This window comes from Rutilus rutilus, assembly GCF_951802725.1.
Source record: "Rutilus rutilus genome assembly, chromosome: 16".
Taxonomy (NCBI): domain Eukaryota; kingdom Metazoa; phylum Chordata; class Actinopteri; order Cypriniformes; family Leuciscidae; genus Rutilus; species Rutilus rutilus.
The window spans coordinates 9,206,662-9,232,315 of NC_140224.1; the positions used below are offsets into that span (position 1 = coordinate 9,206,662).

At 36.7% G+C, this 25,654-nt stretch overlaps 2 protein-coding genes across 2 annotated transcripts; both read left to right on the top strand.

Annotated features, from left to right (window-relative positions):
* The first annotated feature begins 2,836 nt into the window (after positions 1-2,836).
* taco1 (translational activator of mitochondrially encoded cytochrome c oxidase I) lies at positions 2,837-6,828 on the top strand. Its single transcript, XM_084434511.1, has 5 exons — positions 2,837-3,369; positions 3,594-3,700; positions 4,720-4,850; positions 5,061-5,223; positions 6,427-6,828. The coding sequence occupies exons 1-5, from the start codon at positions 3,159-3,161 to the stop codon at positions 6,634-6,636; spliced, it is 822 nt and encodes a 273-aa protein (XP_084290637.1). The 5' UTR covers positions 2,837-3,158; the 3' UTR covers positions 6,637-6,828.
* Positions 6,829-8,014: 1,186 nt separating this feature from the next.
* kcnh6b (potassium voltage-gated channel, subfamily H (eag-related), member 6b) lies at positions 8,015-24,441 on the top strand. The gene is made up of 12 exons (XM_084434510.1): positions 8,015-9,056; positions 10,664-10,848; positions 12,014-12,439; positions 12,720-13,116; positions 16,134-16,333; positions 16,445-16,697; positions 16,787-16,980; positions 18,322-18,418; positions 18,756-19,034; positions 20,040-20,214; positions 22,460-22,667; positions 23,502-24,441. The coding sequence occupies exons 1-12, from the start codon at positions 9,041-9,043 to the stop codon at positions 23,769-23,771; spliced, it is 2,700 nt and encodes an 899-aa protein (XP_084290636.1). The 5' UTR covers positions 8,015-9,040; the 3' UTR covers positions 23,772-24,441.
* The last annotated feature ends 1,213 nt before the right edge of the window (positions 24,442-25,654 follow it).

The following is a 25,654-nucleotide window of genomic DNA, read 5'->3' on the forward strand; positions in this document are numbered from 1 at the left end:
AAGAAGAAAACAAAACAGTTTTCTTAGTATCACTGATATACTACTATAGGTTTTACTAATATCTTGAATTAGTTGTACGTTTTTTTGTGTGTGTGTGTGTGTGTGTGTGTGTGTGTGTATGTATTTCTTTCTTTCTTTCTTAATATGTGTATATAGTTTTATTTAATTTTATTTCAGTTTTAGTGTTAGTACATCAAGTTAAACTAAATGAAAATGAGAAATGTTGCCATGGTAACTATAGCAGAAATAAAAGAAGTTTCAGTTTTTATACAATTTATTTTATTCCAATTAACGTACATTTTATAGCTTTAGTTTGAGCTAATTATAATAACCCTTGAAAAACACACACACACACACACGCATGATTATGTAATATACTGTTTATTCAGATATATATATATATATATATACAGTATATATATTTATATTCAATCTAATATACAATCTAATGTTGTTTTATTCATATTTCATATAATAAACAGGTTGTTGTTTATATATTATATTATATTATATTATATTATATTATATTATATTATATTATATTATATTATATTATATTATATTATATTATATTATATTATATTATTAAAGTATTTTTTTGTATTTTATATATGTTTTTTTACTAGGCTACTTTGTTACTGGCTACTTAAGCAGCCTACATTTTTCAAGGCATGTCTGTGCTTTATCTAAATATTTTCATTTTGGGGAAAATTTACTTTTACTTCACTCAGCATAAAACTGTACTTTTTACTCCACTACATTTCATATAAACATATCGTTCCTAGTTATTTACTGAAGAAATCGTCACTCGCTCCGAGACGCGAATAGCTGTGTCAGATTCGTGAACGAGCTGAATCTTTTGAACTAATCTGTTTAATAGGTTCACAAATCACGATTAATTTCGTTCTCGAGTCAACACCTCACTAATTCAAATGATTCAGTCAGAGCAAGTCTCCAGTTAACAAACTCAAAATGATCCAAGAACTGGGAGATCCTCGGAGCTTAAGTGCTCATTTTAGGTTCTATTATTATAAATGAAAATCATATTTAGGTCACAACTGTCAGTTGTTGGTGAACTAAATTTGCTGTAAAAGGGTGAGCTGTTTAGGCCCATATGAAATGCTTAATGTAGACATCAGGACATGTCCAGATAGCACAGGTATGCTGCAAGATTCTGGAAAGTATCTGCTTGTCTACTCACATCTGATAGACATCTTTAAGATGTCAGTTTTACATACATTCTAAATCATAAACATCTTAAAGACATTTTCTAAACGTTTATTTGACATCTGACAGGAAACGTTGTATAGGCGTATTGCAGATGAGCAAACACTCTAAAAAATACGTCTTCCAGATGTAAACACACACATCAAATAGACGTCTCCATGATGTATGAGTGCTATCAAGTCTGAACGGGGATTGTTTTGGGTAAAAATAAAAATACCGCAAATTATGCTCACGCATCTTCCGCATTCAAATGATGTAAAACTAATGTTTGTAGCGTTCTTACAATGTTACAGTGAAATTCTATATTAGTACTCAATTCAAGCCTGTAGAAAATTAAGTAAAATTACTCAACTTTTCTGATACTGGTGTTCCCATCATGCGCTGGGCCTTGAATAATTAATTATGTTGATTTTTCACTGTTTCCCAGCTTTATTTACACTGTTTTATCATTGCTTTTGTTGTTAGGATTAGTAACTTGCCATTTTGTGTTCTTGTGTTCGAGTTCGACTCGAAATGACACATTCAAACACAAAAATGATCCATCAAATGTTACCGTCATTGTGTATTGTCTACCAAGTATTGAGGTCTCTGTGTTCAAGTGTCATATAACTTCTGCTAAAGATATGGTGTCTCACACGATATCTACTGTATTAATTACTTGGATGTTTCCAGGTAAAGCATGTATTTTAAAGTATAGTTTAAGTCGATGTTTTATTGTTTGAGTGAAATGTGTTGCAAAGGAAACTTCAACTAAATAGATGTTACTCAACCTTTTACTAGCCAAGTAAAATTACTTATTTTCTTTGTTACTTTCACTTAACTTAAGTAGACTTTACTTACTTCCATATGCGCAAACATTTGAGTAAAATAAAATAAAAGGTTTTCTGAAAGCAACTTGCACTGACATATCTTAAAATATGTCAGTGCCATTGTTTTGTCTCAAGATGCACCGCAGTATTGTGTAAGGCTTTTTTCTAAGACACGTTTATAAAGTCTCCTTAAATGCCCTAATTGAACTAAGGCCTAATCCTGGCTTAGTCTTAGCCCTGTCTGTGGAACATATATATATATATATATATATATATATAATGCCATTAAGTTTCTGCATAATCTTCCTTATTGACTAGTGTCGCTAGTTGACAATTCTATTTAACCTATTTTAGCTACATGTATAGCTACAGCTACATTATTTATAAAATTGCAAAATAGATAAACATTCATCAATCAGTACTTTTTACTTTTAATACTAAAGTAGGCCTACAATAAAAATAAAGTACATTTGCACTTTTACTCAAGAAAAATTGAAAAGGAGTAGCCTACTTAATGCTTTTACTGGAGTAATGGGTTGCTATCTGTACTTTTACTCAAGTACTAGTTTTGTGTTCTTCGTCCACCATATTATATTATATTATATTATATTATATTATATTATATTATATTATATTATATTATATTATATTATATTATATTATATTATATTATATTATATTATATTATATTATATTATATTATATTATACAATTTTAACTTTCTGTAGAATGTGGAGTGAAATATATTACTGAAATTTTTTTTCGAGTGCACTTAAGGACTTTTATTTTGGCATTAGTTTGTTCACCGGTAATGACGCTTGCAGTGTTGCTTTCTCTTGGGCTCGTGTCGTGTGGGATAAAGTAGCCCTGCAAAAGACAAGAGCTATGGCATAATTTTATGTTACCATTTAGTTTATTTTTGCTAATAACGAGCACGGAATACATTGAATAACTGTCATAAAACGTTTTTTTACAGTCTATGGTTAAAACGTGCATGTTGAAGGCTTGAAGCTCAAGACCTGTAAGCCTTACAGCATGACATTTTAAAGTTCGACCAAAGTCATTTGATTTTGGACACATAAGTTACTTCTGTTTAGAGAAGGAAGGACAGTGTTAGGAGACATGATGCTGAACGCTTTCAGACTGACAGTGAGAGTGTCTTCAGCGGTTCAGAGAGCCTGTCAGTGTCCAGCTAGAGCTCTGCACTCGAGCCCTGTGCTCTGGGCAGGACACAACAAATGGTCCAAAGTGAAGGACATTAAAATACCCAAAGATGCTGCTCGAGCCCGTATGATTGCTAAGTTCACCATGATGATTAGGATTGCAGTCAGAGGTGAATGCATTAGATTTTACAAAAAAGTTGCCACTAACCAACAAGTATGGTAATACCATGGTATACTTAAGTGTACCATGGGGCTAGTTTTTTTTTTTTTTTTTTTTTTTTTTTTGACCATGTAATTAACATAGTATTTACCATGTGATACATCTGGTATAATCACTGTACTGTGGTTCCACTACACTTGTGCCTGCTGAGATGACCCTGTGCTTGTGTTTCAGAGGGAGGACCCAATCCAGAATTTAATGTTGCATTGGCACAACTTCTAGAGCAGTGTCGGAACAAGAATCTTCCGAAAGCCACTGTAGAAGGAGCTATAAAAGGAGCTGTAAGGCAGATTTTACCATTCTAAATAATACCATATAATTGATTTTTTTTGTATTTTTAATATATATAGATAGATAGATAGATCATGATTAAGAAATTTAGGTTTTCACCCTCATACAGTTTCACCCTCATACCCACTGCATGGATGAATTTGTGTTTATATATATATATATATATATATGATAACATAGTATATAAGATTCTACATCTATGCTGCATTTATTTGATAAAAATACAGTAAAATCAGTAATGTGTGAAATATTTGAGTCTACAATTTAAATATATTTTAAAATGTCATTTATTCCTGTGATCAAAGCTGAATTTTCAGCATCATTACTCCAGTCTTCAGTGTCACATGATCCTTCAGAAATCATTCTAATATTCTGATTTGCTGCTCAATGAACTTTTCTGATTATTATCAATGTTGAAAACAATTTTTGCTGTTTAACATTTTTGTGTAAACTGTGCTACAGTACCATTCAAAGGTTTGTGGTAAGTACGATTTTTTTTTTAAAAAGAAAAGAAATTAATACTTTTATTCAGCAAGGACGCATTAAATTGAACAAAAAAGGCAGTAAAGACATTTATTATGTTACAATAGATTTCTATTTTAAATGCTATTCATTTAAACATTGTATTCAAAAAATAATCCTGGGGGGAATATGTATTCTGGTTGTATGTATTAGGCAGCAAAAATAGTTTTCAACATTGATAATAATATTAAATGTTTCTTTAGAACCAAATCAGCACATTAGAATGATTTCTGAAGGATCACGTGAGACTGAAGACTGGAGTAAGGATGCTGAAAACTCAGCGTTGCCATCAGAGCAATAAGTTGCATTTTAAAAATATATTAAAAAAGGAAAAGAGTTATTTTACTCACCTACATACCGTTCTGTTTGTTTCCATACAGCAATAAAATCTTTCAAAAATGCTCTAGAATTTTCTATTCAGTTAATCATGCATTGATGAAATGTTAGCATTAACTGGAACTCTTTTGTCTTTTTTAATGTATAATAGAAGTCAAAACCAGGTGTACAGTGTCTTTATGAGGCCACAGGACCGGGCGGGTGCACGCTACTCATTGAGGTTTTGACTGACAACAACACACGATCCCATGGTGAACTCAAACGTATCATGACGAAACATGGGTTAGTGATGATGAGTTGTGAAAATAATAAGATAAAAGTAGGTATATGGTATATAGGCCTAGTTTTACAGACAGGGCTTCGATTAAGCCACGATTAGGCCTTAGTTCAATAAGGACATTAAACTAGCTTTTATAAACATGCCTTAGAAAAAAACATTACTGATGTGCATATTGAGACAAATCAACAGCACTTTTCTCTGTTTGTCCACAGCGGGGCGCTGTGTGAAGGAGCGCGCCGTAATTTTGACAGGAAAGGTATTGTGGCAGCATCCAGAGATGGGATCTCCTCTGAGAAAGCTCTAGAACTGGCCATTGAGGCAGGAGCTGAAGATGTGCAGGAGACAGAGGATGAGGAGGAGAGACCCATACTACAGGTCTGAGCACTCTTTCTTAACTGGATTGAATGAAATTCAGAATTGAAGCATTTAAATCTGCCTTCAAATTTATGAGTGTGAATTTGAATTTCCTTTGGCAAATTTTTTTTATTGGATTTACAGGAAGAGGAGTTTGATCATTTATTAATTCACAACAGTCACAAAACAAAGGAAGTTGTAGTTTTATAACAAATTGACTAATTATGCTTTTATATTCCCTGAAATGTGGAATGCATGGTTTAATTAAATATATCTGATCAGTCAAGAAACAATGATTTTAAATCACAAAAAATGTCCAACACATTCTTTTCATATAAATGTATAAAAACTAAATTTGATCATTATACTGACGGCGCATAACCACACAGGTCAAATAAATATTATAAGATTTGAAAATTAAATACAAATCACTATTTGTGGCATTTTATACATTGATTACCAAAGACCCCTGTGGTGAAAATCAAGTTTTTAACATTGTTTATGTCTATGGGGTGACAAATCATATGCAAATTCATAAGTCAACACCATTGCTGAGTATTCTCCTTAAAACTGCAGTGAACCAAAGAAACTCTCAAAACTCTCTTTCAGTTTGAAACTGCCCCTGTTGCGGGGCTTTTCCACAGTGAGCACCTTTAAGGAGGGACAGGGTGAATTATGATGTTACGATGTTGTGATGAACTATTATGCCTTTCTCTACTGAATTTCTATGATGTTCAAAGTGTTTCTAAGGATGCTGGTTTTTAGAAGGCAGCTGATTGACTCTGAGATGGTGAACGGGGAGAATGTGTGAAATTAGAAACACATTATTAGCTGTTTGTTAATGTAGTCTAACTCATATCTATTACTGTTATGTGTCTGACGTTGTAGAGATCGATACATAATACGCATTACCGTTCTGATACATCTGATACATAGACAACCCTGTATAATTCACTCTTCCTCTTCTTCTTCTTCTGAATCAGTTTCTGGTTCAAACATGTATGGCTGAATTAAACCAATATTTCCACTTGCCATTGTGCAGAGTAGTTTACTACAGCTGACCCATTGAGTGGAGGCCGGAACTAATTTGTATATTCAGAGATTTGTATTTCAGTGACGTTATACTGTATACCTCCTGTTTACATATTGCCAGTAATTAGAGGATTGTGTTGAATTTGTCAGGAGAAATTGTCTCAGTTATTAATAACCATCTGTCCCTTTCAGTTTGTCTGTGACATGACGTCAATGAAGGCTGTGCGGAATGCTCTGGAAAGTCTGGGCATTCACACACTGTCATCCGGACTGGAGTTTGTTCCTCACACACCCTCTCTCCTGACTCAGACTCAGCTACAGACAGCGTTCACCCTGCTGGAGGCTGTCAATGACTGCCCTGATGTGGTCCGGGTATGGGATAACATCCACGCACAGAACTAGTGTTCACAGTACTGTAAGTCACAGATAGATGGACTAATTAATGCTCTACATGCCTTAAGAGCAACTGGAACAAAATGACCTGCTTGGCCAAATTTGATTGGACTTTACTTGGATTTATTGTGTGATGATTAAATGCTTGATTGACTTTGTTGATATATCTCCATCATGGCAATAAAGAAGACATATTAGTCATAGATGTGTATCATTTTGAGTAGCGTTATATACTGAATGTTGTGATCATAAAACTTTTGTTATAAGTTAAGATTAGGCACTAATCACAATTGAATATCGGAAAATAATTTACCGTATTTTTGAAAATCAGTTCTGTATAAAAAGAGATAGAAAGGTGACTTTTTCCCAGAGTCTGAAAAAAAAAAAAGGAAAAACAAAGCTGCTCTATGCAAATGTTTATTGAACAGTGAGAATCAGGGTCAGGAATTAATCGTGGCTTGGGGCAAAAATGACAGTGAATGAAAGTGAAAAAAAAACTGCCCCAGATATTTCAAATTCGGGCTGAATTTCTCATTTAAACATTTGATAGTTTTCATAATATTCTTGGCCTGTCTAGTTATGGGTTTAGTACCTCGGCAAAGACACTGTATTAATATCTGTGTTCACTGTTTCAGACGTGAATGTTGTTGGATGTATTACTACTATGAATTGGTTTTTGATGAGCTAATGGGGAAAAAATCCAAATAATTCCAAAACCTGACAACACGTGTTTTGAAATTACATCAAAACCTACAACACTGGAACCAGACAATTATTTCAAATGTATTCTAGCAGAGCATTTACCATGCTATGGTATCATATTTTCAGCAACTTTTGTATTTGATGATAATTTCATTTTTAGTTTTGTGTTTTTGATAAGGTTAGAATTTTTTTTCATAAAATTCAAATCCAGAGGCCATATATTGCTCCTTATTAAAAAACAAAAAAATATTACATACAAGCTGTGTTTTAAATGGTAATGTTGTGTTCAAGTCATGTCGGAGAGATTGTATTTGCGAGTTGAAAACACATGGCATTTTTTTTTTTTATAATTAATTAATTACGAGTGGGAAACTCTGAACTTTGCGTTGGAACCGTGGCAGTGAGAAGATATGGGGAATGAGATAGCATGTGTATTAATGGTAAATTAGTTGAAATTAATGAAATTATATTTTGTTTAAGTTAAAGGTATAGCGGAGGATTTTCTTTTTCCGGGTGGATCATCAAGACTATTGGTCCTCCTAAGTGTCAATCATTCTGGTGATATGTTTACGTAAGGCCGTTGTACTGCTCGTGCACACGATTCACACGATGGCGTGCGCTCAAAACAGGTTGGGCTTCCCACTGATGCCTCAGTCGCGAAGTTTCTACTTGACAGGTAAAGTTTGGCATGCTATTTGGAGAAATCCATTTAAAATCACTGCTAGTAAAAGTTAATGTAAGCTATGATTAGCTCGTGCATGCTCTCTCGTGCACACGTTTAATAGGCGTTCCCTTTCGGGAGCGGGTAGAGTGTTGCGCATGTGCATTTGTTCAAAAAGTGGAGAGGGCGGTTCTTTTCTAAAATTCGGGAAAATCCTCCGCTATACCTTTAAAATAAAACTATCTAAGTTGCACGTACAAAATACGACAGTATTGTACAATTACGATTCAATTTAAAGCACCTTCATAACACCAAAACACCAAAAACGTAGAGATTCTTTATTCATCATTTTGTAAAAGTAGAGTTAAAAGTTTTGTAGAAAATATTCATTGTGATTGACACACCAGATATCATAAATACGAAATTCCCTGGATAACTTGAACGAAACTTAAGTTCTTCCATCTATGAAGATATTAGACTTTGTGTCATAATTAATGGCCTTCGTTTGGGACCTCATTATCAGACATAACTATGAATATAGCAATAAATATGCATAATACAGTAGTAATACAGACTTGGCGTCCTGTGCGTAACCCAAATCATGGCCAGTCAGTTCTCAGAAAATCCTGTTTCACTAATCAAGGCCACTTCCTGTCTTTAGTGATTGAATGATGATGAATTATCAATAGGTTAACGTAAAGCCCCATCAAAGGCCTAGAGTTCAATCTATATGTGATGTGAATATTGATCCTACACTGAGTCTCTTCCCGTTCGCATATTCATTTTTTTCTGGTAAGAGGTTGGTCCTGAAGGCAAAAACACTCTGTTGATTCAACAGATCCGCTGCCGCAGCATGCAGCTAACTGGTTCACACTGACAGGTTTTTGTCCATGTGAGGGTTTGTTTGTCGATGTTCTGGGTCGAGTCACGAGAGGACGACCCTATCAGAGATTTCAATGTGTTTGTACAGGAAGGGCATGTGGATTATGTACCATATGAAGCTGGGTCTGGAACAGATTGCCCTGGCGGGTAACGGCGAGATCTGACAAAATGCAACACTTCCACGGTAAGAGAGAGTTTATTATATAACTTTACTGTACAGTGGAGTGTCTCTCAGTTAAGGTCAGATGTAGAACGGAGACCCCAACAGTGACGTAGGAGGAGCTTCCACTCGTGAAGACAGTTTCTTTGAAGGATTTACAACTGATTTTAGGTATGTTTTGAAAACTCAGAGAAAAAAAATTTGAAAAAAAACCCTAGATCATTCATAAGATGACCACAAATTGAACATCTGCTTGTCATTCCAATAAATGGACATAATAACTGATTAATAAAAGCAACAGACACTTTAATTTAGGCACAGATTTGCATCAGGAGAGCTGGTTTAGAACAAGACTACAGGAGGAACATTAATTGCACCAGAACGGGATATTAAAACTGTTAAAGATGTGATTTTGCTAATTTTTCTGGATGGATGTTCACATGAAGCTACTTCTCTGGATACCAGGAATTTCTGATACAAAATTTGCTTTCATGAGTAGATGATATTATTGTTCTATTATTATTTAATGTGAAGTTAACACTATTTGGGACAAACCGCAACTACTGTGGTTACAGAGTAAGAGTAACAAAGTAGATTTTCTTTTGTTAAGGGGAGTAGGCTGGTTCTTCAATTTTTTTTTTTTTTTTTTTTTTTTTTTTTATGTGGCAATAGGTCATTTCATATCTATAGAAAATAAAAATCACTAAGAGATCTCCTTAATATTTTTGAAATCAATGAAATTAAAAGCGCAAATGTAGTCTCCTGCTTCTCAGATGTTCTTCCTGAGAAAAAGACTAATCTCATATTCTGTTGTGCTTCAGATGTTCTTAATAATTTTTTAACATGTGCTTAGATTTTCTAAGATACCAAAGTCGAAGAACATCTAGCATCTCATCAAATCCTTCCAAGATCATTATCTGAGCCACGCTATCTACATTAATATACTACACCTGAATATCAGCAATTGACTCGTGTGTCGACTGTACTGTTTTTTTCTCCCAAGAGATTTCTGGGGAAATATCTGAGACAAAGTTGATACTTAAATTAAACAAATGTGAACTCATTTTGTCTCCTGACCGAGCTCACTTTAACTCTGCCTTGTTCTCACATTTTAATATAGTTCTTTATATAAAATGTATGTATCAGAATGTAATATTGGGGGCATTATCTTTCTTTGAATTGTATATAATATAAGTTCAATATATTTAATTGATAATTATAAAACATTTTTAAATAATTAATAAATAAAATTACTGTATTTTCTGTTTACATATATGTGTGTGTGTGTGTGTATATATATGAAGAGTTCAGATGCAAAAGCCTCTAAGTGCCATCTGAAATTTTCTTCTAGAATGATCATTTTTATCAAGCTCGTTTATTTAAGTTCAGTAATTTCACTTAAATGGCAATTAATAGGTAATTTTCATTGCCATTTAAGTGAAATTACTGAACTTAAATATACAAGCTTCATAAAAATCATCATTCTAGAAGAAAATTTCAGATGGCACTTAGAGGCTTTTGCATCTGAACTCTTCATATATATATATATATATATCTTTAGTAAAATGTCATCCAATAAATCACTGCTCTGAATTCAATCCTTTTTTTTTTATTTATTTTTTATCATAAAGGCTTGAAGACAAGTTTGTGGAACTCTACCTCCAGCAGCTCTGAGCGGATGAAAGCTTTAAACCGATTCCCTTCATTCAATCTAAACTTGCGTCGATCCAATCACTCCACGGCAAACTGCAACATTGAGCTTGTTACACCAAAGGTGAAGGAGCGCACACAGTACGTGACAGAGAAGTTCACGCAGGTAGGATGCATTGTTGGGCTTGCTTTATATCTTAGACTGTTTTTGTAAAAACTTCTGCTGCTGTACAACATATTCAGATCCTCTCACATCAAAATAGTCGAGCACTTGATAGTTGATGTCTGAATAATAAAAGCAGTTGGCACATGGAAAACAATGTGGCCAAAAACCACTCGTGGAAAGATCGTTAGGACAGACACATGAACCTTTAGTGCAAGAGAAATGGCTCTTTGCCATGGCAAAAATCCATAACCCCTGTGGCCCCCGCTCCAAAACTGTAGAGGATCATCATGTAGTTGAAGCTATAAGGTCTCACTCCACATATTGTTTAGATTATTTAACGAAACCTTAATGTATCAGTCTGCCCAAATTCTGAGTGCCTTTTCCCCTAATTCTCCCTTCATTTCCTCTTTCTATTTCCAAAGAGAACACAAACCTTTGGTGCTTCTACATCCATGTTATTCACATATCATTTCACTCTGTTTTTAGGGATATGTTATGGGTAGGTTTAGGTTTAGGGATAGGACTACATTTTTGGAAAGGAATGTTGTTCCAGGATCAATAAATTATGTTGATCCAGGAACATATCTTATTTGGGGTAGGGGTTGGCTGTATTGCAGCAGCATTACAAAGCCTAGAGCCGAACACCACAAATGACCAAGCTGGCAGAGACAAGCTGTCAAGTTTGGATTTATATCTGAGTGAAACGGCTTCTCGAACGAGAAAAAATTTAGGAAAATTTATTTCCATCGGGAATTTAATGGATTGTTGGATGGTTGTGGTCTGCTATTGGTCGATTTCATTTGAGTGACAGGTTTTCCCACCCTCACGCCAGTAAACACATCATCAAAAAAGAGAAAAAGATGATGCTGCAAGAAGTTAATTTGATTAAAGGTTACAAGGGCACATGAATTAAAATAAATTATAAATAAATAATGACATGCATGGATAAATAAATAATTTATGATAAACACTAAAATTCCATAAAAAATAAGAACTGTCAATGTTTTTATGGTGACTTTAAGTTGAGCTTGCATTAAACCCAAAATATTCATTTTAGAACATCAGCTTAGGCTCAATGAAATCCCATCTTATTATTTCTTGTTTAGCTTTGACTTCCATTTATTAGACATTCTTGCTAAAACTGATGATCTCTTTCCATGCACAGGTACTGTCTCTTGGTGCTGATGTCTTGCCCGAGTACAAGCTCCAGGCTCCAGACGTCCACAAGTGGATCATGTTGCACTACAGTCCTTTTAAAGCCATGTGGGACTGGATCATCCTCCTGCTAGTTCTCTACACAGCGGTCTTTACTCCGTACTCTGCTGCTTTCCTCCTCAATGAGCTCGAGGAGGAGAGGAGACACACCTGTGGTTACACCTGTAACCCTTTAAATGTTGTGGACGGGATAGTGGACATTCTGTTCATCATAGACATTGTGATTACCTTCAGGACGACGTACGTGAATCATAATAACGAGGTGGTGACCCATCCCAAGCGCATCGCTATCCATTATATCAAAGGCTGGTTTTTCATTGACATGGTGGCCGCAATTCCATTTGATCTGCTCATCTTCAGATCTGGATCAGATGAGGTATGAACTTCTACTGAATGTTTTATTTGTGATACCGATAAGACACAGTGATGTGTTTTGTTATCTTTTTAAGAAGCATTTTGTAGAATAAATCTAGAAAACAGTAGATATAAATGTATAAGGGATATTTCAAAGCAGTTACTTATATTCAGTTAAGTATATTATTTCTGTAATAGGCACTCATTTTAAAAGTATTTCGGTTTCACAAGGGACTGGGACTCACTATTTGTGTCATGATGCTCACTATTCTTTCTTTGACCTCCCATCATCCAATTTGCAGACGACAGCCACTCTCATTGGCCTGTTGAAGACAGCTCGTCTGCTGCGGTTGGTCCGTGTGGCCAGAAAATTAGATCGATACTCAGAGTATGGAGCTGCGGTCCTCTTTTTGCTCATGTGCACCTTTTTGCTGATTGCTCATTGGTTGGCTTGTATCTGGTATGCCATTGGCCATGTGGAGAGGCCTTACATGAAGACGGGTTGGCTGGATAACCTGGCCGATCAACTGGGAAAGCTTTACAACGACAGCGATGCCAGCTCAGGACCCTCCAATCAGGATAAATACATCACTGCACTCTATTTCACCATCAGTAGTCTGACCAGTGTGGGCTTTGGGAACGTCTCTCCAAACACCAACTCTGAGAAGATTTTCTCAATCTGTGTCATGCTCATTGGCTGTAAGTACTGTAACTGTAAAAAGCACTTTATTTCACACTGAAATATGCCATTTCTGTCCCACTGTCCTGAACACTTCTTCAATCCCTTCTTTAGACTACTTGGCTAGTAACATTTAGACCTAAAAAGCTAATGTTGGTGAACTACACTCTATAAAAGGTCTTTGTTGGCATATTTGGTTCCATGAAGAACCTTATCCATGGAACCTTTCCATTGCACAAGTTCTACAGATTATAAAAAAAGTTCTTCACACTAAGAAAAAAAAAGGATCCTGTAAGACAGTATCCTGACATTGCTGCTGCTTTTGGAACCTTTATTTTTAAGAGTGTAACCAGAGTTATGGGGGATCTGAACAATTCTCTTAAAAGAGTGACATATTTTTATGTCAGTAAAATATTGAAACACTTGCTATTTTGAGTCTTAGTCCTTTAGCTTTTAAGCACAGTGGGAATGTATATGACGTAGGCAAATGCTATATACCAGATGGTTATGGTTTTACTTTTAGTTGCAGTTTTAAAGTTGCAGTAAGCAATTTCTGAGAAACACTGTTGATATTTGAAATCGACACCCAAGCAAACACACCCCTACCCAAAAGAAACACAACCCTCCCTTCATTGCTCCGCCCCCAAAAATAACGAACACTCTATGCAACACAGGCAACTACAGCTGGCACATCAGCCAGCTCGCTTAACTGTGGATGAATCAGCTGTGACAACAAGCGCATACTGGATCTTAGTTACGTGAAACAGCAAAAACCAATATTACTCATATCGAGCAGAAACAAAGAAAGAAACCAAAGAAACCTCGGCATCTGTTTTCAGGCCTTCCCACTCTCTAACCTGACTGGCTCTTGCCTAATTGTAGCCATTCATTTTTCCAGTTATAACTGACTGTAACGCAGTTAGATGTTGTGGGGAGGAGGAGGCGGGAAGCGGCGAACATTCAACAAACTTTAATATGAAAAATAAAACTAATACAAAATGAAAGTAAAAGACAGCAGCAGCCCCTCACGGACGACTGCTGTCACATATAACAAAACACAAATAAAATCCAGGCCTGGCCTCTCTTGATCTCCACTGTCGTCGCTCCTCTGTGAGAGATACGAGACCGGTGCGTCTCACAGGTGTCGCTCATTAGCAATCACGTCACCGGCCCTCAGCCTCGTCCTGCTCGCCACACTGACCTTATCCTCTTTTGGAATATCTTAGCCATCTTTCTTTTTTTGGTTGCATTTAACTCCACTTTTACACATACAATCACAAACTTCCCTAAGCGCTTCCCCTCGGGAAATCCCCTTTGCCATTTTGAAGTGCCTTCATCTTCGTCAAGTGGGTGAGAGAAGTTTATTTGGACAGGCACTCGACCCCTCGATTTTGACAGAGGGTGCTACTCAACGTACACTTCAGGCAGATCCATAGAATACAATGCAACATAATTGTGACGTCAGCACATCACGCTTACCCCCACCCCACACAACTCTAGTGTATGATGTTGGAGTTATTTGGACATTTAAGAGCATAATACTTGTAGCTACCTTAAGCTGACTGTTATAGTTTATTGTATTGTTTTCATTTTTGTTTGTGTAATTTTTTTTTATTTACTTCAACAGCCCAAGCATACATTCAGGCCTATAGAATGATGAGTAAAATAAATTAATATGGAAAAAAAACCTGTAAATAATAAATCGGCTCCATAGCGGATTCCAAGAGCTTAGGGTGTTCCATTTAAACACATTGCAAGGGTTCCGCCAGTAGTGGGTACCCGTGTATCGGATGTACGAGACAGAGAGAAGGGTATAAAAAAGTAACAAAACTTTTTTGGGGGCTTTTGGTATAAATGTTAGTCTTACTGTTATCTATAAGCTAGTGTGCTCCAAACCAACGACAAAATTCGCATTTAGAAGATATCAGCATTCAAAACTTACAGTCTCTCACTTCCGCCAATATAGCTCAGTGATTTTGGTGACATCACGCTGCACTTCTGCTTCTCATCAGATTTTCTGTCCAATCAAAGGCTCTCTAGAATCTACAGCGTCCCACCACCAAATAGACACTGAAGCTGCAGCTAAAATTGGTCACTTGTTCACACATTTACTATTATTTACACATAGTGCACTATATAGGGTATAGGGAATGATTAAGTTCAACTTTTAAAAGACGTGTCTCGAGACCTTGCGGTTTTCCCCATCCCACTGCCCGCGGCTGACATTTTTCAAGGCAAAACGCATTCTGTGTGAACATTTACACCCTAAATATGCTTTCCATTGGGACGGATAAAGTCTGGTTTTACGTTAGTGTCACGTGAAACGCCACAGTGCCCACACAGTTTGCTCAAATCCAGAGACATAATAGCACAGAGCAGATCATTTGCGCGAGTCGACGCAGACTACAAAACGTATCGGACCCATTTGAATTCTGCACAGAATGCTATATTTTAAAGTGATATGGAGGAGATTAGTTGGAGAAACTGTTGGATGTTAGTAGGAAACTGCGGCTTTATCGAGCTCAATGGTTCTGGTCGAGCTGTAATATAAACAAAACACTTTTGGCTACTTAAAAAAAAAGGAGAGGATCTGATAGACATGTCCCGCCCTATCTTCCTTTTTCAGTGAAAATTACGTCACCACATTGAATAATCCTGCACGTTTCAAGACATTTCAATGGGCCTTTAAACACAGCCTTAGAAATGTCCCACTTGCTCACTCTTTCTCCTTCCCCATCAGGAGCACAATTGGCTATAAGAGTGTTTTGTTTAGTCAGATCCACTTTTTCTCTCCTATTTTCACTGCCAGTACTATGTACAAACATAATATTTTTTTCAGCACACACACATAACAGACATCTCGCAAATATTCACAAAATAGTTTGTTTGGGTGTTGATTTAAATTTTCAACGGCATTTTTCAGAAATTGCTTAATGCACCTTTAATAACCCTTATAACTTAACTTTGCTTAATGTCAAAACAATTGCCACTGTTGACTTTCTCTGTTGTTAATTCTCCTATTGACTTTTTGTTTTAGCTCTCATGTATGCCAGCATATTTGGGAATGTCTCAGCAATAATTCAGAGGCTTTATTCTGGAACGACACGCTATCACACTCAGTTGCTGCGGGTTAAAGAGTTCATCCGCTTCCATCAGATACCTGGAGATTTGAGGCAGAGACTGGAGGAATATTTCCAACATGCCTGGTCCTACACCAATGGCATTAATATGAATGGAGTAGGTTATACTGATCTGGAATCAATAACCCAGATATCATTGTTGTCTACTACTGTATAGGTTAATCTATATAATAAAAACCCAATCATACCGCTTATTTTCTAATTATAGGTCCTGAGAGGTTTTCCAGAGTGTTTGCAAGCTGACATTTGCCTGCATCTGAATCGTAGTCTGCTGCAGAGCTGTAAAGCGTTTCGTGGGGCAAGTAAAGCGTGTCTGAGAGCTCTCGCCATGCACTTCAAAACCACCCACTCCCCACCTGGAGACACACTCTATCATCACGGCGACATGCTCAAAGCTCTCCACTTCATCTCCCGGGGTTCCATTCAAGTGTCGCAACATAACACTGTGCTGGCCATACTGGGTGAGATTTATATTACACCTGCGCAAACAGCTTTCTGATCCATTGGTGGGTTTAGACATAATAAAAACTACTTCCTATTTCATGTACAGGAAAGAACGACATCTTTGGCGAGCCCATAAATCTGTATGCAGATCCTGGTCGCTGTAATGCTGATGTTACTGCACTTACCTACTGTGACCTTCACCGTATCCAAAGAGACGACCTTATAGAGGTGCTGGACATGTACCCTGCTTTTGGAGAGAGCTTTTGGAGGAAACTAGAAATCACCTTTAACCTACGAGACGTGTGTAAACTCAACGTCCCAAACACATTTATACATACCCCTCACTGGTTATTGAGTACTGAGGTAAAAAAAAACATAAAGCATAAACATTTATCTTCCAAGGAAATAATTATTAATTGGATTAATGAATGTTAATAAAAAAAATTCTCACAAAAGTAAATATATATTATAAACATTGATAAATCTAGCATTCACAGTTAAGAATGAATGAATTGAGAAAATAGGATGGATTCAAACCAATTTTCTAAACAATTTCTTTACAGTTTGTGTGATGGATTTGAAGTCATTATTATGACTGAAATAATGAGCACAATTATTTTAATTATTTTATATGCCTTGTGAAAAAGAAGTCCGCGTAATATTACTGAATGTGCATGTTTACTTAGAGTACACTACTTTCATTTTTAGCTCACTTTTAAGTCTCGTGTTAATAATCTTTTAGTGTTTTATTTGATTCAACTTTTAAAGTTAATATATTTTAAATGTATTACATTGCATCTTCATTACAAATGTGCAATTACAAATATATTTAAATACATGACATACAATACTAAGTTCCAATAGAGATTACATTACCATATTTCAAAGCCAATAAAAGTCAATTACATGCCCGGTTACACAGACAAGGCTTAAGCTAGTCCCAGACTAAAATGCATGTTTGAGCTGTTTAAACTGAAAGCAACTTGCACTGGCATGTCTTAAAATATTTCAGTGACACACTGTTTTGTCTCAAGATGCACATCAGTAATGTTTTTTAATCGATGACCTCGAGCCAAACACCCCCCCAGAAGCCTTTTTTCCAGAGCTTATTTCAGAGATATCAGCCGAATGGCTTAGTGCAGGCGCTAATGGATCCAATGTTGTATCTTGTAAATTACACCACTAATAAAGCCCAGAATGGTACCAAACTTCTACAGTAGTACAAATAGGTTCTGTACACATAAAACGAGGCATTGGAAAGTTTGTAAGTACATCAGGAGTTTATTTAAATAACACTTGCCTGACGGCTCATGCTACAGCTAACTCGGCCATTCAGCTGATATCTCTAAATAAGCTCTAACTTTAATAATGTTCGACCAAGGGAAAAAAGGCTTCTGGTGGGGGTGTTTGGCTCGATGTCATGGTGCAAAGGATCCTAGGCTGATTTTACTCCGAACCATCCCTTTAAGTCTGTTCTTTTATAGTATATTATTACTGTAATAATTACGCTTTTGAAAAGTATGCTAAAGTGTACTTTTTCCACAACACACAACACATTATTAATATAACATAAATTAATCTAAAACATTGAGACAAATCCTCTCTGTACAGTAATCATTGTTTTAATTGGTATGTAACCAGGCTGAACAGATGATGGAAAGTGAAAATTTGGACTGCGGTTACCATGAAAGCCAAATACGACTCAGACAAAACTCAATAGACAGGCGCAACCGGCCAGGTGAGTAGAACACTCACAAACAAACACTAAAATACCCATTGAGACTTAATATTGTGAAGTTGTGTGCAGAAGTCTACATTTACAAAGTAAAAATGTTTTAACTGTAGCAAACAAACTAAAACTTGACATATTCACCACAGTTCACCACAGTTCATAATTCACATCTACCCTCATTTTAGAGCCAGACATTTGACTATCGACAGAAATCAGAAGACGAGAGAATAATTTTGTAGATTGTGTAAAAAACTATTTTAATCACCTAACTAGTCAGCAAAGTCAGCAAATAGATTGTAAAAGTACACTTCTGTTTTTTATTGCTCTTGTCTTGCTACTCTAGATGGAATGGACCAGAATGACTCTTACCCATCTCGGACGTGTTCGGCGCTGGGTCATCACCATTCTCTAACTGCTCACATGCACTGGGAGGAGCTGTGCAGCTGTGCAAGCTCCACATTGCAGTCCAGTGAAAGCCTCAGCAAGTCTCCCATCAGCCATTGTGAGCTGTATACCTCTGAGGCAGACCATCTGGACTACCCCTCTCCTGTTGTGAGACTAATACCAGCGAGTGGTGCCTCCGGGATCAGCAGAGAGCCCGGCATGGATATGGGGCAGTTGGGTGGGTATACATACAATATTTATTTGACTTTATACTGATATCTTATAGGTGTGGATACAGCATTACAAAAATGTAAAATCTGGGTCCTGAAGCCAAACCATAGAGTGCTGTAGGAATGACATATATTTGTAGGCCAAAACATTTAGCATTTTAGCACTTCCAGTTTCATTTTCTTGCAGTCAGTGTATTTTTGGAATGAGGTTTTGGTTAAATGCCTGAAATAAGCTCTGTGGTTAACAGAAGCTCAAGATGTTAGAAGCTCAAGTCTTATTCTATGACATAAAATACAGTAATACTCCCTTGTGGTTTTTTTTAAAGCTTTTACTTGTCTTGAAAAAGGCGGTTGCTAACGAGTGGTTAAGTAGGACTACAGTCTACAGAGGTTGTTGGGGACATTAAACGGCATCACGCCGAACAGGAAAACTCATCTACTCACTAGTTAAAGTCGTGCGAGCGTGGTGTAGTTTGTTTAAAGCATAGGTTTAGTTTTTTGTTTCTGGACATTCTATTTTAAGTTGTTTTCATTTGTGAAGATTATTATGATGAATAAAATGTGTAAGTATCATAAACTTTGGTTATCACAGAGCTTATTTTCTGCAATAATCCAAAAGCCGATGGAAAAATCCTATTGGGTTTTTATCAAGGGAACGAGGGTGATGCTAAAGGTCCTTGCACACTGAGTCCGAAATTTTTGCACTTTAAAAAATAAATACGATCTCACGTTGTGTCAATCACGCTTACACACAGCCTCCGAAACTTTCGTCCGTCATTAAAAAATTCTTCCGAGTTTGCCTACAAAAATACGTCATCACTGCAGGAATTTATTGAAGAATTTGGGGTCAATTTAGGTCATTGACTATTTTAGTGCTAAACATTTTCAAGGTTGAAAAATTAATCCACCCTTAAAATCTCTCAAACTTGAACTTTAAATGACATATTGTAAATATGAATGTTTTTCTTGAATTGTTGGATTTGTCAATATTCAATATCTCCTCCTAACACAAGCTCCTCCTCCATCTGGATTGTACCATTACTGGACTGACCACCAGGCAGCTCATTTTGCTGAAACGTCTCAGTGCCTCCCCTCTGCCTGGACCTCATGTCCTCCACCACTCTTTGCAGATCATCATCCCAGTGAACTTGACTCCAGACTGGAGCTCCTGCAGACTCAGCTTATGAGGTATGTGATGCATCTTATAGGAACAAGTTAAGGCTGAAGTACGTAGTGTCTGCAACACTAGTGGCACTTAGCAGAATTACAGAAATAAAGCTTGCACGTGGCTCCTCCTCCAAGTCAAACAAAGCTCTAACGGTGCTTCTGAAGGCATGTTTCAACAGGTAAAAGTAGGCAACTTTCAATAAAAGCTCCAACATATTAGGAATACTTTTAGCTGTGTTGCTATGTGTCATGAGTCAGCAATTGAGTAGACTTAACACTCTGTTCAGCGAACGTGACCGTCTCGCTTATAATAAACCCAACCCTGAAAGCACGTGTGCATCATGGAGTCGTCTATTTGATGTGCGTGTTTACATCTGGAAGACGTATTTTTTAGAGTGTTTGCTCATCTCCAATACGTCTATAGGACGTTTCCTGTCAGATGTCAAATAGACGTTTAGAAAATGTCTTTAAGATGTTTATGATTTAGAATGTATAAACTGAAAATCTTAAAGACGTCTATCAGATGTTATAGCAGCAGATGCTTTCCTGGTGAAGTGATCTTTAAAGGGGTCATATAATGGTACATGCACTTTTACAAGTTGATTGTACTGAAATGTGTGTTGGCAGTGCCTGTACACAACCATCATAAAATGATAAAAATCCATCCAGTGTTTTTTTTTTTATCTTCTTATATGTTTTCCCGTCTCAAATCAAGCCGTTCGCTCTTATGACGTCACAAGATCGGACGCCCCTCCCACGATTGTTGATTGACAGCAGCGTTTCAACACAGACCCGCCCACACTCGTGAGCGAGCTGTCATCATAGTCCGCCATTGTTGATACGCTGGAGCAGAATGGCATCTAAGCGATTGTGGTGTTCTGTTCTTGGGTGCAATAAGGAACACAGCAGTCATTTTGATGTTCCTATATCCGAACTGCTGAAGACGCAGTGGCTGAGTTTTGTTTTCGAAGGGAATATTCCCCACGATCAACAGCAATGCTTTCATGTTTGCGCGAATCATTTCACACACCAGACTTATACAAACGAGGGTCAGTATAAAGCTGGTTTTGCTAAGAAGCTGCTCCTGAAAAAAGGATCGGTACCAACTATTTGTGTTCCTGCTGCACCTCCAGAAGAAGAAGTGAGTGTAACGTTTTATTAACCTTTATATGAATCTTTATATTAATCTCTGCAAATCGCTAGCATGCTTCACGATGAATGCGGCTAAGGTTTACACTCAGGGTACATTACGGCATGTTTTCTATGTACGACGTTCTCAATATAATTCATCCCACGTTTATAATGAACAACGCGTTATGGTTATTGTGTTATTATTACAAACGGTGTACGCACAGAACAGAGGGGCGGGGTGAGCAAAGCTCATTATCATTTAAAGACACATGCACTTAAACGGCGTGCTGAAAACAGAGCTGTTTTTGACCAGGTAAAATTAGTGTTTTCTTACAATACTAATGAGAATTTTTAATTCAAGTATATTACAAACTTTTAATTTAGACCCTAAAGAATCATATTAGCTTGTACAAAAATGGCATTATATGACCCCTTTAACAGACATCTTGCAGACATATGTGTGCTATCGGGGAACCAATGTATCTGCACCGGGCGCATTTTTTGATATGATGCACCAAAATGTTTTGAGGCTGTCTACACTGGACACATCAAAGTATGCATTATAAACTGGTACATTTGTCTTTCTGTATGGGTGTATGATGATGCTGTATAGTACTGAAACATCCATTGTAGCGTGTAGCATCGCAATGCCCCGTTCACTTTGACGTGTTCATGAACTGTACTTTAAAGGTATAAATACAGCGATTTTGGGCTTGCATTTCTCTTACCGAAGCTGAATGTCTTTTTGTAGTAAGAGCCGTGCCGGTAAAACCTCACTCGCCTGGTTTCAAGTGGCGCACTAGCAACTGACGCTAAAGGCTGCGGTCTTTAGCGCCTCCCATGTCAGTTCGAATCCCGCTTGGAGCAGTGCGAGTAGAACCGGAGGGGTTACATTTTCCTGTGCATCAGCCATGGTCCCACAGCGACTAAACACCCTCTGGCTCAGCCTGCTACAGTAGCCAAGCCCCAAACTGCTCTCTTTGTTACATTGACGCATACATCGACCAGAATAGAACTTTTTAATAATTGAATAATTGTCAAGCTCTTGGTTCTCGCCACTGATTCTCACGTGTCACAAAACTTGATATTTGAATGGATGTCCAGCAAATGCAGTTTTCTGCTCCCCTTCTCTTAGGCTAGAGACCAGAATGACAGCAGACATCAATGTGATTCTTCAGCTTCTCCAGAGACAGATTGCACCCGTGCCTCCAGCATATAGCTCTGTTTTACCTGACAACCATATTCCAGACCCCGCGATACTGTATGGAAGCAGCACACCGGTACTTCACAGCATGTTCCCCATTACAAATATTCAACTGGACAGTAGAAGCACTACCATTCAGGTAAAAGTGCTGTCCAATATATATATATATATATATAATTTTTTTTTTTTTTTTTTTTTTTTTCAATGCCAGATTTCCCTTGTGAAAACGAAGTGTGCTTAATTGTTTACTTCATGCCTTAAAAGTATATTTAAAAAAGAAATAACTGTACTTGCAGATGATATAATATTAATGGCCACTTAAGTCATTAATTATACTATTACATACTTTTAAAAGTATGTTCAAGTGTACTACTTTTTCACAAGTCAAGTCACCTTTATTTTTTTGCGTTTTATACAATACAGATTGTTTCAAAGCAGCTTTACAGTAATAACAGGACAATGTTTCAATGATGCAAACAGTTTAATTCGGCTGTACAGCAGCTCTAAAAAGAAAATGGTTTCATGGATTAGCTGAAGTCAGTTCCATCACTCTTTTTGCAGAGCTGCTTTATAGCCGAATTTAACTAATTAATATATTAGTTATTATTTAACTAATAATTGAACTAATAACTAATGTTCTTTACAACAGAACTGTATCAACACTCAACTGACTTCAGCTGAACAATGACACCATTTTCTTTTTAGAGCTGCTGTACAGGAAAATTGAACTCTGTTTGCATCATTCACTAGGGTTAATTAATTTTCCCTGATCTGAATGTTTAAAATTCTCCTTCCCTGTCTTACTCACACCTCCATGTTGTTCCAAAACCATCCTGATCCTAAATACTAACCTTTAGCTAAGCAATATCCACAGTAAGCTAATGACAAGCTGAAGTAAACGTTATGTCTTTTTTTTTATTTTACAAGAATGAACAATAAACCAAATGAACAATCTTTAAAACTGTGTTTCCAGAGTTCAACCCAGCCAGAATCCATGTTCAAGTCAAATTCCCAGGGTTCTCTGTCCAGTGGCGTTCACATGGGAGCTGCGTCAGACGACTGTGAACCTGATAAACTAGAAGCGAATGCCGTTTCAACTCCAGCGCTAAAGCCCATTTTTATAGATGCACCGCGTCTCTGTGCGTCTCTCCGCTTTCCCTCGTTGCCTGGCAACCTGGACACTTCATCACACCCAGAAGACATTCAAAAACACATGTCTGATCCTTCCTTGCCAGTCAGCTAAAATCACAACACGCCATCAATCAGCTTTCATTACAGAACAATGAGCACACATCAAAACTCAATCGATAAAATCCCTGCTGATGTCACCAGTTTATGTTGTATTGTGGATGCTAGGAAGACTGCCCACCAGATAGGACAGCTCCAAACTAGCACTAGTAACTAGCATGAAAACTCAAACTGGTACAAAAGCACAAGAAACACTAATGGACAAAATCCAACATAAGCCACAGTTGTGAGTAGCATCTCAAACCTCAGTCGTTTAAAGAGATAGACTGGTAACCTGAAGGTTGCGGGTTCGATTCTCAATACCGGCGGGAAATGACTGAGGTGCCTTTGAGCAATTGTGTGTGTGTGTCCATGGTTTGTGGCTTGTGTGTGTTCACTATTCAATGGGCCAGATTTACCAACAGCTTGAGCCAGTGCAAACCCTCTTTTAGCGTTAAAAAAGGCAACCTTTTTGAGAAAAATCTTTTTGTTGTACACGGACATCAATGTCATGTTCTTCAGGCAGTGTGACTCAGGAAACAGTCACACTTGTCGACAAACCTTTGGAAAGACCTAACCAAAGAATGTCTCTGTATGACTCTGGGATTGAACTCTGTATATTCTGTGTATTTACTTTATGTAATTAAAACAATGTTCAATAAAAATGATAATTCTTGGGACAGTTCTTTGAAGACCCGCCACCAGATATATATTGGCTGATCGGATAATAAAAAAGAAAAAAAAAAGCTAAGTTATTGTTCTTGCTAAGTGTAACTATCCATAAAAAATTTGGATAAATCAATATATCAGTCGATCTCTGTTCTAGATTCACATCATTTGGAGAAAATCAGTGTATCAAACATCTTAACATCTGAGACCCTATTTTTATATATATTTTTATCAAATCTTTTTTTTTTTATTCATATTAAAAATGCAACTATTTTAATGCTGGAAAAGAATATGTTGAAAATGGAAAACACAGTTTATGATCTACGTGACCTGACCACACCATTTGAGAAACATGCTGCAACAATAAAACCAGTAACGTTAAATAAAAACAACGTATTGTATTCCAAATATTCCTCCCGCAGTAACTTAAGCAGCTTTCAGCTCCAGTTTAGCTATGAAACAACATAAATAGAAGTATGATATTTTATATAGTGACCAAAAATGAAATCAAAACTCCTACTCTATGTCTTTGTGTTTCCGCTAACATTCTCTCAGCCAATTTCATCACAGCCTGAGATTGTTTTAAAAAGTAATTAGAGAGGAATTTTTATATAATGTATAGCATATTTTTCACTATTCAGTCCAATTCCTATCCAGTCCAATGTTATTTTTGTAAAGAAATTCATATGAACGCACAATTGAAATTTGTCTACATTTGTTTTTTTGTTGCATTTTTTAAGCACTTTTATATTAAAAACTCATTTCAGTAAAGTGTTTCTGCTGGACCTTTACTGGCCTCTGTGTGGCACTGTCTCCATAAGATCACAATATTTCCTGAACTGCTGATGACATCCAGCCAAACAGCACAGCGTTTTCCCAACTTCCCCCAACTCTGCTCTTATCTTTAGTATGAACGTTATCTATCTTCTTCTGGTGTTTAGGAATAACAGTCTCTACTTCCTCATTGCTTCACTGTGACTAGATGGCCGTGTGTTCAGGAATTCTTCATTTGAACGTCACAAGGCCACAGATTTTTATGGAAGCTTGTTACTGCCACTGAATAAAAATAAAAAGGTAACCACTTTTTTTTTTTTATCTCGCAATTCTGACTTTTTTTTTTCTCACAGTTGCGAGTTTATTGCAATTCTGAATATATAGCATGCACTCATTTTGAAAAAAGCCAGAATTGCGAGACGTAAACTCGCAATTCTGACTTTATAACTCGCAATT

Bases quoted from the DNA above. Each gene is read 5' to 3' on its own strand.
- taco1 (XM_084434511.1), top strand. From the start codon at position 3,159: ATGATGCTGAACGCTTTCAGACTGACAGTGAGAGTGTCTTCAGCGGTT. The intron at 3,370-3,593 runs GTGAATGCATTA...CTTGTGTTTCAG, and splicing joins GATTAGGATTGCAGTCAGAG to AGGGAGGACCCAATCCAGAA. The intron at 3,701-4,719 runs GTAAGGCAGATT...AATGTATAATAG, and splicing joins AAGGAGCTATAAAAGGAGCT to AAGTCAAAACCAGGTGTACA.
- kcnh6b (XM_084434510.1), top strand. The intron at 13,117-16,133 runs GTAAGTACTGTA...TTTTTGTTTTAG, and splicing joins CTGTGTCATGCTCATTGGCT to CTCTCATGTATGCCAGCATA. The intron at 20,215-22,459 runs GTATGTGATGCA...CCCTTCTCTTAG, and splicing joins CTGCAGACTCAGCTTATGAG to GCTAGAGACCAGAATGACAG.